At 37.4% G+C, this 14,614-nt stretch overlaps 1 protein-coding gene across 1 annotated transcript in view; it reads left to right on the plus strand.

The window, feature by feature from the left end:
* The first annotated feature begins 1,352 nt into the window (after positions 1-1,352).
* Positions 1,353-14,614, plus strand: part of exoc7 (exocyst complex component 7) — a 20,104-nt gene continuing 6,842 nt past the window's right edge. The window contains exons 1-5 of the mRNA XM_079237951.1: positions 1,353-1,589; positions 1,717-1,782; positions 13,804-13,988; positions 14,087-14,192; positions 14,462-14,469. Of these exons, the coding sequence (XP_079094077.1) occupies positions 1,512-1,589; positions 1,717-1,782; positions 13,804-13,988; positions 14,087-14,192; positions 14,462-14,469 (443 nt within the window). The 5' untranslated portion in view covers positions 1,353-1,511. The remainder of the gene's footprint in view (positions 1,590-1,716; positions 1,783-13,803; positions 13,989-14,086; positions 14,193-14,461; positions 14,470-14,614) is intronic.

Raw genomic sequence — 14,614 nt, forward strand, 5'->3', positions numbered from 1 at the left:
TGATACTTTAGTACGACCCTCTCGTACTTTAACTGATACTTTAGCGTGAGTGGAAAAAGAGCGTAGCGGCTTGAACAGTAGGCGACTGTAGTTAGATGTGTCCTGCAGCCGCGTTTAGTTTATTTGCTTCTTAACTTTAATCTTTATAAAAGAAACTAAGATGTTTCTGAAAGGTGTTATACAAACATGTTTTGTTTGTATAAATTAAAAGGTTGTGTAAAGTATTCCGGGAGCTTGTAAATATGTATGTAAAGAATCTATGTGGAACGTCTTCTTTTGGGTGAAAATACATTTGTAACATTTTTTCCCCGAACAGTGTTGTAGTTTTTTATTTAAATAGTTAATTTTACGAGCTGAAGCTGATTGGTTTTCTTCAGCTTTGGTTTGAGGGGAAGTCGGGGAGATTTAAAGTCCTGACATGTGGAACATAATTTAATAAACATACCGTATGAAGAAAAAAAAAAATCATGAATAACTATGAAAAACACAACTGAGATTTTGTCATTTTTGTTTTGGTTCAGCATGTACATTTCCTTTTCTTTCTCAAGTGTGTTTGGAAAATGGAGAATTTTTAACAGCATTTTTCTACATTAACCTGTAAAATAAAAAACATTTCTGTCAATAAAAACAGACCGATTATGTGATTGTTCTGATTGAGCAAACGGACAAAGAGGACATTTAAAATATAAATAAACAAAACCGCTGGATGGATCTGACAAGTGCCTCTTAATAAACAATTTAATTGTGAAAATAAACTGGGTGAACCAAAATGTCATAATATTGAGCTGAATTTAAACACGTGATTCTATCAGTGTTCACGTGACTGCAGTGACACCCAGCGGTTCGTTTAGGTCATTGCATGTAAAGGTGTTTTGTTGGTAGATACATATTTAAAAATATTCTACAAGAATTAAACGAATTCATTCATGAATAACAGGTTCAAAAAAAAAAGCGAGATTATTGTATTCAAACATGACGTCAATGCTCCCAGGATCACAAGACGGACCCGGAAGAGAAGTTCACACACTGACCGGAACTCGGAAGATTGTACTTTCAAAAGAAAATACCGATTAATTATGCGTAAAGGAAAAATGTACAAGTTAAGCGTTTTATTTAGAGGTATGTTTGGAGATGAACGTAATATAACAAAGCACACGTCTTCTGGTCAGAACATGGTTAATATTAAGTAGTAAACCGTTTAAAATGTAATGTGTTAGTATCACATACGTTGATGAAGAAACTGGAACGAATACTGGAGGAAGAAACTAATCCGTGGGTAGATAGCTACGTCTATTCAGTTAAAATTTGTGGCACAATTCGCCAACAGTTGGTTTTATTTTGAAATCCTAACCGGAAACGCGTCTTGTGGCCGTTAGGCTGCTAGCTTGACAGGGCAGCGTTCAAGCTAGCTGGTTATCCACAACAGTAGCGCTGGGTCTTCGCTGTTGGACGCTTTAACGCCGTAAATCGACCCGTTTCTCCGGCCTCAGCTCCCCGGCGGCCGGCCCTCCATGGGGATCAGCTCCAGGATGGCGCCTCCCGAGGACGCGTCCTCCCGGAAGCGGGAGATCGAGGAGAAGCTGAAGCAGGTCGGTCCCGTCGAGAGGAAGGGAGCTCGTGACGCGCCCATCAACACAACCCGTGAACTTTGTGTTGACGTTGTTGCTTCTGACGCGTTTTAATAATGCAACTTCCTTTCGCTGTGTGACGTCACAGGAGCAAGAGACGCTGTCGTTCATCCGAGAAAACCTGGAGAAGAGCGACCAGCAGACCAAGGGGATGGTGGGACACACACACACACACACACACACACATACACGTTTTTGCTACCCCATGGGGTCCACTGACTGGTAGCAGCCCGGTGGGGCCCACCCTTTCTGAAGGGTCTAGAGTCATGGTTTTAACTGCTAAAATCATGATAATTTTTTGTTGACACAAAAATGACTTTAAACATCAAAAACTCTCTTAAAAATGTTAAACCTGAATTTTCTCTCCCCCTGGGGACTGGTCCCCAGGGGGAGCGAAAATCAGGTTATGTCTATTGTTATACAATGAACACCACTGTGAGGCCCTCTACAGTTCATGACAATCATTGAATCTACCTATATTGGTTGAAACTCTATTATGAGATTACATTAACACTAAATCTCATCATCTTTTTTTTAAACAGACCATATCTGATTTTAAATTATAATTGTTGAGCAAACAACACTACAAGAAAACACTTAGACAAAAGAGGAGACAAATTAAGCTCATACTTGAACAAAGCTTTTATTCAGAACATCGATTTAAAGCACACTAGGTGCCAAAGAGTTTTAAACATGCCATGACAAGTTACAAAAAACTGCAAAGAACATCAAATGTATGAAACGTGTACGAACAAGTGCAATGTCTTTTTTAGTAAATTATTTTTGCACTTTCACGCTGAATGGCAGTGATGTGATTTTTCACGTAAAACTTAACTGCGGTCCAGCTTCTATTTCTAAGAGCTTTTGGTGAAGCCTTAATACAGGTGACAGTCAGATTTTCCTGCTACTTTACCAGATTTGATGAAGGACACCAGTGTCTTCTCCACAGCATTAACCTCTTTGAGTGACCAAGTCCTCTTCTTTGAGGTTTCGATAAAAGACAAAAAGAAAGCAAAAGACAATCAGGGATGTACGCAATATTTACAGAGATCTTATCTCGTACTGAAAACCCTGATGTAACCTGCAGATTGTCAGTAACCAGATTAATTTCCCACCCGTTAAAATATATATCATTTTTATATTTGCATTTATGTTTTGATGTGGATTAAGCCTAAACATGTCCCTGTATAGAGCTGCTGTCATTTTAAGAGCAGCCTACCGTCTTTTCAGAGTTCATGAACAGACTGCACATCACTCGAGTTGACTGATTCATAGAGCTTCAATTGTTCAGCAGTGGGAATTGTCATACTTACTTACAAGGTCAACTGTTCAGCTTGTTGACCTTGTAAGTATGGCGGACTAAAACAGCTGCTGTTTCGACTCAGATGGCGGACTAAAACGGCTGCTTTGTCGACTTTAATATATGCAAATAGGTCTCAACTTCAGTTGACCAAGGTGTATTTATTCTCCTGTTAAAAACAGTAGGTCTAGTAATTTTCACAGCTGCACATAACACAACCAACAGCTCAGCATTAACCTGCCCACCTCATCTGCACAATTTGTTCATAAAATCTAGCAGCTAAGTACTGTTAAAACTACTAATTTGAGTAATAAATAATTAACATTAACTTAAATCCAAAAGGAAATGTGTCTGTGCTTGGCTGCAAATAACCATATATGGTATACAGGAGAGAAATCTGACTTAGGGGCCAAAGCAGGTTATATCTGGGTTTTAGCGCCTCAGTGGGCAACCCTGTCTCCTAAAAATTAAGTTCCCCCAGAACTAATATGCATTCGCAATTACCTTTGATCAGAAACGTATCTCCTCCCTGATTATGTTTGTGTTTGACGTATTACACATACGTTGATTAAACACGTATACATTGATTATACACATATTTTTGTTTCATTGTTTTTATGTTTGTGTGTGACGTATTACAAATACGTTTATAATCGTGTGTTTGTTCTTGTTTTCTTGCTTTATTTAAGCATATTTTAATTTCTAAACTCTAAAAGAAGGATTCCCTCAGCAGTGTCAAGCGAGGAGGGGCGGGGTGAGGCCGGTAACGGAGCCGTCTAAAGACCGCTTGGCCTCCGCCGTCAGGCCGGCGGTAACTGCCTCTGTCTGCCTGGCTCCGGTCTTCTCTGAGTCGGGTTGTTTGTGAATGCAGCCCAAAGTGTGTGATGAACTCCATCTAGTGCAGTGAACCACTGCAGTCATCAGCAGACACTCGGGTCTCTGTGGTCACATCAGCTGGAGAATCTGACGTGAAACAGATTCAAACGGGCGGAAACAGTCACGGGACCCAACATCCGGTTTTCAAAATACTGATATTGATGTGTTCAGCACATTTTTGACCACATCAACACATCTGAACTGTAGCAGTACGTTGTGTTTGACACATTACAACATTTCTGTATGACCAGTACAGTTAAGATGTGTGGATGTTTCACGTCAGATTCTGCACTTGATGTGACCTCAGAGACCCGAGTGTCTGCTGATGATGCAGTGGTTCACTGCACTACATGGAGTTCATCACACTTTGGGCTGCATTCACAAACAACCCGACTCAGAGAAGACCGGAGCCGGGCAGACAGAGGCCGTTACCGCCGGCCTGACGGCGGAGGCCATGCGTCTGAAGACCGAGCCCCGGTGCGACCGGGGGTCGGTACCGGCCTCACAACAGCGAGCAAGCGGTCTTCAGACCGGCTCCGTTACCGGGCTCACCCCGCCCCTCTTTGCTTGCCGCTACTGAGGGAATCCTTCTTTTTTTCTTTCTCCGCCAAATTTAGAAATTAAAATATGCTTAAATAAAGCAAGAAAACAATAACACAAACACACGATTATAAACGTATTTGTAATACGTCCAACACAAATATAAAAAACGATTAAACTAAAATACGTGTTTAATCAACGTATACGTGTATAATCAATGTATGTGTAATACATCAAACACAAACATAATCAGGGAGGAGATGCGTTTCTGATCAAACGTAATTAAAGCCATAATCGAAGCCATTTTAATCAGGCTAGGATGCACAAGCTCTCATCACACAAGTGAAGTGAGTGACAGATTAAACTTGGCACTAATAAAGTATTAAAGAATAATAAAACCATTTAATAGGTAGAATATTAAAAACAATAGGACAATATTCTTTTAATTTCACCCTTTTTGTAAAAGCAGGGAACAAAATAGGAGTGCATTTAGTGTGTGAAATACCTGTTTTAGAGTCATCCCTGCCAGAGTCAAGGCGCTATTTTTTCTTGGACCTTGAGGAGCCTGTAACAGTAACAAATGATGAGTATATCAATAACAGAAATCAAAAGATGGCATCAATTTACTTAACTAATTTACTTTATTAACTGTGTGGTTAGAATGATCTGTATTTATTTGCTCCAGTGTAAAGACTGGTGGTGGTTATACCTGTTTTTGGGGCATCACTGTTACAATCTTACATTGTGAACTGAACCTGACAATCAACCCCCATACAGGGCCAGGGTGAGGATATAACATGGATTGTCAGGGTTGTGATTACTTAGCATACCAAAGGTGATGTTACAGTGATTACTTCATTTACCAAAGGATTTGGCTGATAATCTTCTCACTTTTTCTTTGTCAACAAATCTCAAAAATAGTTTTTGGACGAGTTCTATTATTTTGGATGCATTCACAATACTTGTTAGTCGGTCAGTTCATTGTTGGTTTGTAACATAACATTTGAGAAGAAAATATATTGAAAATTACCAGAATTTATTTTCTATATATATATATATATATATATATATATATATATATATATTCTAACTATTCTGATAGTTTTCATCATGCAAACTTACAAATATGCTGTCAGTTCTGCTCAGAGGCGGCACATCTGGGTCATCACCAACACCAGAGGGACTTTCAGGGATTAATATCTCTGTGTCGCTCTCAGAGTCCAGGCTTGTTTCCTTTAAGGAAAAAACAAAACAATATAAAGCACTGGCCGAAGTTACTGTTATACATTGGAGAAGGATATGAAACCCTTGTAGTTTTAAGTAAAGGTACACGATGGCAACACAGCGGTGGATGTATGGTTGGGACAATGTTTGCAATTTTTTCCTGTGTGATGAAAATATGAAAACCTAACTCATTCTGATACAAACTGTAAATTATGAAAAACATAATGGTCTGCAAACAAGCAGATATCAAGGGTAGATACATGCTTTAAGTTCCAAATGCAGTAGATTTTCCCATTAGTAACAATAGGAAAGTAAAATGTGAGGCACTGCACAAGAGTAGACAGTGTTAGATAAAAGTAGTCTTAGGTTTGGAGAAAGCATATAGCTTGCACACAACCAATCATGAATTATTTCTATAACACCAACGTCTTAAATATCGCTGGGTATATTCAATGTCATTTTTTACATTTGATCAAGGTTTACGAATGAAGCTCAGAATGTCTGTATTTCTCACACAATGTAATCATGGTGTGAGTTTTTCAGGTCAACGAGGCAAGTTATGTAGAATTTGGGAAGAAATATGTATATAAATCTAAAACTTAACAGCCATAAAGGCCAGGTTGAAGTAACCTATCCTATAAGGAGGCCTGTCTTATGGGACAAACTAAAAGAACTACTTGTTTGATACTTACCAACATCTTGGAAGCCTCCAGCAGCTCAAATGAAAGCTGTGGTGGCGGTGAGGCCTCCGCCTCAGGGTTTTGACGTTCTGAGGGCTGAACACCAGACACAAACACATTAATTAAACACATATTTTATTTTCTATTGATAAAACGTAATGCAAGAGGCCCCATTGAAAAGAGTCTTTATAAAATAATCATGCATACTTCAACTTGTAATAGAAATACTAAACTGGCTTGAGTGAAGTTCAGGAAGCTCTAGTCACTGTTGACCTGCACTCAATTAATCAGGTTCCAGTGAGCGGATTTCTTAACTGTCATGACTATCACAAGAAGTTTGGTTTCTGAAGGCAGGTCGTGGTTTTCAGAGACCAGTCCATGTCAAACGAAATGCTTCTACTGCTTCTTACATATGAGCACGTGCAGAACACACATTAGGCAGTTCAGTCATAATTATATATATAATTATAATGTTGGTCATGATGAAAAAGATTCAAAAGACAAGTATGTTACTGATCTGCAGAATGTTACCAGTAATTAACCTGGTTACCTGGTGCATGCAAACACAATGTGAAGAGTAATACAGATTCCTGTTCTAACTACAACTGAGCTGCTGTAAGGGGAATTAAGATTTAACTTGTTTTGTGTAAGGCCTTTAGGCCTGTTAATTAAGAACGATTAACTTGAAATACTCAATATCAAAAGCTAATGCCATATACATGTCAACTTTGATAAGTTTTGGGATTTAATAAAGCCCCCAAAAAGGCTTTTCATTGGAGAGCTTTTGGCTATAAACCTTGATGTTAGCCTCCATGCTTTCACTAATAAATAACAACTAAAACAGTTAACTTTAGTTTCATGTGACTTTACTTACTTTATTTTCATTTGTTCTCCCTTCTTTGGCCATCAGTTGTCTCTGTCTGTCAGTGCTGCTGTCGTTTTTGATGCAGCATGTCTCTATGATGTCCTCCTCAGGAAAGTGAAACTCAGTGAACCAGGGTGGGGGATGGGCAAGGGTCAAATGGGGACCGCAAAAGTCAGGAAAAGTGTTTGTGTGTTCATCCCTCACTTCTTTGAGTCAGTGCAGAAATATTATCATTGCATCGCTTAATTTGTGTTTCACGAAAACATCAGTGCTTCAAAAGAAAATATATGTTAATCCATTTTTTTATGTCCTTAATTCTAAATTAATTTTGCAAAGTTGTGCTGATGCTCCAAACTATAAAAAAAAGGATAGTACGTTGACTATCATAGTGTGCTGTATTAATAGTTCAGTATTAAATGCTCGCGTTTATAATTCATATTATTTTTACATTTCATAACGCATGTTCCTACTGACAGTGAGCAACTGAAACTCCGTGACACGGCGGTTTGGGGATAGGTCCAGTGGGGACCGCAAATGTCAGGAAAGGTTTGTTCATACCTCACTCTTATTTTGATGCTTGTAGTAGGGCTTACTGTCTTCATACAAAGTACTCACTATATCATCATACATGGAGCAGAGATCTCTCCTATGTGCCACATCCTTACAGTTAGCATCAGTACACATAGTATCATCTCTAGGTAGATGACTTACTTAAAGATTTGTCTGTACGAGCATAATAGGCTAAAAAGTCCTCCTTTCGTGAGAGTTGACCAGCTCAGTTTTTCCATGTTGACACTTATTCCATTGCTCGTAAGTGCTGGGAGATCATCAACATTTATCGACATAGAAAAAGGTATATGATCAGTTGTTGCTGGCCCATAAAGAATGTCCATACTTCTCAATGAAGCATGTGCATCAGCTGTACTAACACAATGATCCATGACATAGTGTCAGGCCTCACTAATGTATGTAGAGCTATCTGTAGGCAAAAGCACTTCGCTTGACAATATAAAGTTATTATCTTGACAGAACTGAGCCATATGATTGGCAAATAATGAGCTAGTGTTTGAGATATCTGCATTCATATCCCCAATTACATATATACTAGAAGAAGTATTATCTTGAATAAAGGAATTGATTGAGGCAAGCCTATTTAGATATTCATTGTTATTGTGATTGCACTCATAGGGTGTATAGACATTTAGGACAAGGAATTCCTTATCATCGTGAGTAAACTGTATTGCAATACACCAGTCAACACCAAGCCTGAGCACATTTATCAATAGATGATGCACATGTGCTTTATAAACGTGTTTTAATACTGCAATTAATGATTCATTCAGGTAGTTACTAGTCGTTAGTTAAGTATGTTCTGTGACCTCAGCTAGCATACTGGACGAATATCAATAATCCATAATGTGTATGTACGAACTATGAAACATACTCACCACTCGTGCCACTGACGGGCATCGCCCCATCACCATCATATTAATGCTCTTTATTACTTTTGTTCAGCTTTGAGGCACTGCTGGCATTTCAATATCACTTATTAATGAGTTGTAAAGCATAGATAGTCCTCACTTTATATGAGGTCAGAGAACATATTTAATACTTAAATACCAACTATTAACTACCTGAATTAATAATGAATTGCAGTATTAAAACACGTTTATAAAGCACATGTGCATCATCTATAAGTCCTTAATAATTGGTTTGCAATATATATATATATATATATATATATATATATATATATATTACTTCATTGGTTTGCAATATATATTACTTAATTTACAAATGGGGAATCCATCATTTATAAAGTATGAAAACCCAATCATGACACGCATAATAGTCAAGCTTATTAATCAAGAATGAAACATTTATACCTGTTTACGAATTGCATACTAATGAGTTAATAATAAGTGTTGGAACGATGCTTTATGAATAATGAATGAAGTGTTTACTCATGCTTTACTACTGCTAAATAGTGTGTAGTTATTATATTTAACTTTCCAATCCATATTCAAAAATATGTTAATATGTTTTTAATATCATTAATTCTAAATTAATAAGTTGTGCTGATGCTCCAAACTATACAAAAAGCATAGTTACGTTGACTATCATAGTGTGTTGAATTAATAGTTTAGTATTGAATGCTTGTGTTTATAATTCAAATTATTTTTACATTATAGAACGCATTTTCCTACTGACTGAGCAATTGAAACTCCGTGACACGGCGGTTTGGGGATAGGTCCAATGGGGACTGCAAATGTCAGTAAAAGGTGTGTTCATACCGCACTTCTTTGAGTCAGTGCAGAAATATTATCATTGCACTGCTTAATTCGTGTGTCACGAAAACATCAGTGCTTCAAAAGAAAAAATATATTAATATCTTTTTAATATCCTTAATTCTAAATACATTTTACAAAGTTGTGTTGATGCTCCAAACTACACAAAAAGCACAGTAAGTTGACCATCATAGTGTGCTGTATTAATAGTTTAGTATTGAATGCTCGCGTTTATAATTCATATTATTTTTACATTTCATAACGCATGTTCCTACTGACAGTGAGCAATTGAAACTCCGTGACACGGCGGTTTGGGGATAGGTCCAATGGGGACCGCAAATGTCAGGAAAGGTTTGTTCATACCTCACTTCTTTGAGTCAGTGCAGAAATATTATCATTGCATTGCCTAATTCATGTGTCACGAAAACATCAGTGCTTCAAAAGAAAATGTATGTTAATATGTTTAATAACGGTTTACATACTATTGCATACTAATGAGTTACTAATAAGTGTTGGAACGATGCTTTTTGAATAATGAATTAAGTGTTTACTCATGCTTTACTACTGCTAAATAGTGTGTAGTTATTATATTTATCTTTCCAATCCATATTCAAAAATATGTTAATATGTTTTTTATATCCTTAATTCTAAATTAATAAATTGTGCTGATGCTACAAACTACACAAAAAGCATAGTAAGTTGACTATCGTAGTGTGCTGTATTAATAGTTTAGTACTCAATGCTCGCGTTTATAATTAATATTATTTTTACATTTCATAACGCATGTTCCTACTGACGGCAAAAAGCTGAAACTCCGTGACCGCTTAAATGTGTGCTTACGTCATGCAAAAAGTAAGACATCTGAATGAATCAAATTTGCATACACACAACAATTATGACAATTGTATGAAGTTGTAGTTATTACTACAAGTTATAGGTCATATAAGTAGTGAACATGACTACTTGAACTGGTATAGTTCCAAAGGCAGTTGAATAAATTCTGAACAGGCTAGCTTAGTACAGTAGTGGGCTTATAGCCATGGTTTGTGTAAATGTCAGAACACTAGCTAACTTACAGGCATGGTCTGTGTTAATATCAGAAAACCAGCTAACTTACAGTCTTGGTTTGTATTAAACGTGACTTCGAGATGGATTTTTGTTTAAATATCAGAACTGCGTCTAACAAGCCTGCTTTTACATGGCCTCAGTTTGTATGACTATCAAAACAGCTGTTGACTTACAGCCTTGGTTTGTATAAATATCAGAACAACAGCTAACTATATTCTCAGTTTGTATAAATATCAGAACACTGGCTAACATACAGCTCTATAGTTTATATGATATCAGAACACCAGCTAACTTACAGCAATGGCCTGTGTGAATATGAGAACACCAGCTAATTTACAGCCATGGCCTGTGTTAATATCAGAATACCAGCTAACATATAGCTGTGGTCTGTGTTTATATCAGAACACCAGCTAACTTATAGCCATGGTTTGTTTTAACATCAGAAAACCAGCTAATTTACAGTCTTGGTTTGTATTAAACGTCAGAGGACTGGCTAACTTAGAGATGGATTTTAGTATAAATATCAGAACTACGGCTAACAAGCCTGCTTTTACATGGCCTCAGTTTTTATGACTATCAAAACATCTGCTGACCTCCTTTTGTATGAATATCAGAACACCAGCTCACTATATTCTCAGTTTGTATAAGTATCAGAACACTGGCTAACATACAGCTCTATAGTTTGTATGATATCAGAACACCGGCTAACTTACAGCCCTATGGTTTTTGTTTTTAATGTCAGACCACTGCTTACTTATAGTCTCAGTTTTTATGAATATCAGAATATCGACTTACTTGTCGCTACTATTTGTATGAATATCATAACCAGCAAACCTATAGTCTCAGTTTAAGTACTGGGGAACTTTTGTATATCTTTCTGGGTTCTGTATACTATGGCTGTCCTCTTTCAGGCCCTTTTTTCCCTCAGAAGTCTCAACTTTAAACACTTGGAGCTCCTTACATATACATAATTATCTATCAATTATAATAAAATAAAAAAATAATCTAGTCAATAAGCATGTTCATGGTTTGTTGATAGTTTATACTAATATAGTTATTCATTAAGAATACTTTAGGTCTACAAAAAATGATCATCAGTTTCTCCGTAGATCTGTGCCTCTTGTTCCCCGTGTTAAAGTAGTCGTATGAACCCCAAATGGGTTATATTAATTGTGTTACTTTATATAGTTCTTTATCACTTTTATAACATATTTTGATCATAACTAGGAATATCCAGCATGATCTAAGCAAGATTTCCCAAAAATGTCTTTTGCAGCGGTTGCCGACTTGTACAAACTGTATGGTTCAGGCCCTTACCAACATCCCACGTACTAATACGACACCTTTTGGGTAAGATTAGGACCTAAAGAATCACAATAAAACGAAGCTTAGGGGTGTTGCGATGGATTTTCAATCAAAACTCTTTTTTATTTTGGGAAAACATTGCTGTATGACGTGTTTAGAAATGTGGGCGGTACACGAAAGGCACAGAAAGCAGTTACGTGAGACAGAGAGAAGAAGAAAAACAACGTTTTGTGACTTTAAAGGTACTAATAGGGGGGTTTATAATTATTATTATTGCTTTGTTAGACTCCCACAAGCCTTCCGGTCACGTGGATGTGTTTGTTCGTGAAATCTGACTTTGTAAGGGGTACTTATCACGAGTTTAGTGAAACGTTACGGTCGAGTTCTTACACTTAACAGTTACTTTAATTCACAGTAACTTTTTTTAAGTTCATAAACATTGTGGTTGTGGAGATAATTAAGTTTAAGTTTTATAAAAGGAGACTTTTTTTTCGAAACAGGCTTAAAAGGTTAAGAATAAAACTGTTTTGAAAGGAAGTTCATTGATTAAATGGGTTCAGTCATGGATTTCATGAAAACTTAATTGATAGCATGAAAGTCTGATTACATTAAAGTGCTCAAACTGTAATAATATCTATGAAATATGAAGTTTATTGGATATACACACTTACACACTTTCACACACTTTGTCAGGAAACGGTCCCCACCGTGCAACGACACACACCGCAATACCCCCTATGACCACTAGGTCACACACGAAGTAGGGAAAATCAACCCCGTGGGGTCCATTTTTTTTTCTTCAAAATAAAAGCACCAGGCATATCAGCAGGCTGTTTCCTATTGATTGCAATGCTCGTGCCCGTGGGGACCGGGGGTCGGTCCCCACGGGGAAAATCGGTCCCCACGGGGTGAGTGATATGTCAGGTGTTGGTCCCCACCGGGATAGAAAAACACACACACACACACACACACACACACACACACACACACACACACACACACACATTATACACCCACACATACAGGACATAAACTCACTCACAAACACACGTATACAGTATATATATATATATATATATATATATATATATATATATATATATATATATATATATATATATATATAAACACACACACATACAGTATCCACACATATACATACATACATACATACAGTATACACACACACATATACATACACACATACATACAGTATACACACACCTGCACACATACATACATGCATACATGCATACAGTATACACACACACACCTACACACACACACACACACACACACACACACACCTAAACACACAAATACACACACATACATACATGCATACATACAGTATACACACACACAAATAAACACACACAAATACACACATACACACACACACATACATACATGCATACATACAGTATACACACACACACACACACACATACATACAGCACACACAGTACATAAACTCACTCACAGAAACAAACACATATACAGTGTATACACACACATACAGTACACACAGTATATAAACTCAATCACAAACAAACAAACACATATACATATACAGTATATAAACACACACACATATATATGTATATATATATATATATATATATATATATATATATATATATATATATATATTCTAGTCAGAACTGGGTGTTTTTTGGTGGAGAAGAGGCAGTAAATATCCATTTTTTCTATATGTGTGTGTATATACACACGTGTGTATATACACGTGTATATACACACATGTGTGTATATACACGTGTATACACACATGTGTGTATATATCCATGTGTATCCATGTATATATGCAGACTTGTAAATGTAAATGGTGGCTATCACATATAGTATATCACATATATATATATATATATATGTATATGTATGTATATGTGTGTTTTTCAAGCTCGACCTGTGTGATGTGGTCTGGTGAGAGAAAAGACGTGGAATTGCCCTTTTATTATTTTTCGTATAACATAAAACGGTTGTAACCTGTCTCTCCCGTCCGCTCAAGGTCTCCATCCTGTCGTCGTTCGAGAGCCGCCTGATGCAGCTGGAGAACTCCATCATCCCGGTGCACAAGCAGACGGAGAACCTGCAGCGCCTGCAGGAGAACGTGGACAAGACCCTGTCCTGCATGGACCACGTCATCAGCTACTACCACGTGGCCAAAGACACCGACCGCATCATCAGGGAGGGGTGAGACACACACACACACACACACACACACACACACAGGGTGGAGCGTCTTCTTTACATGGAGGAAACCGCTGACTTTGATCTGTTCTCTGTTTCAGGCCGACGGGCCGACTGGACGAGTACCTCGCCTGTATTGCAAAGATCCAGAAAGCTGTGGAGTATTTCCAGGACAACAACCCGGACAGCCCCGAGCTCAACACAGTGGTACTGTGTACTTTATGTGTATATATATATATATATATACTCTCTTAAAGGAGCAGCTCCAGAGCTTGTTGCTGAGAGTGAGATAATGGATAAACCAACCAGATCAATGAGGTGCTGCTAGGTGTGGCTAGGCTAGCAGTTTCCCTCTGCTTCCAGTCTTTAAGCTAAGCTAACTGGCTGCTAGCTAGCGGTATCAAGGAAAGATAACAAGCGTCATTCTCCAAATGTCAAAATATTCCTTTTACCTGTTAAGCCCTCTTTTATATCAGGTCACAAGGTACAAATCAAGAAAAAAAACATGGTATAAACAAAAAAACATGCTAGGTATCAAATTAAACATAAAAATCAGAGCTACAATAATATATAACCACGATGTACAACCTCTAAACACAACTCAAACAATAAATAGGGTTAGGGTTTTA

This window comes from Taurulus bubalis (genome assembly GCF_910589615.1).
Source record: "Taurulus bubalis genome assembly, chromosome: 2".
Classification (NCBI taxonomy): domain Eukaryota; kingdom Metazoa; phylum Chordata; class Actinopteri; order Perciformes; family Cottidae; genus Taurulus; species Taurulus bubalis.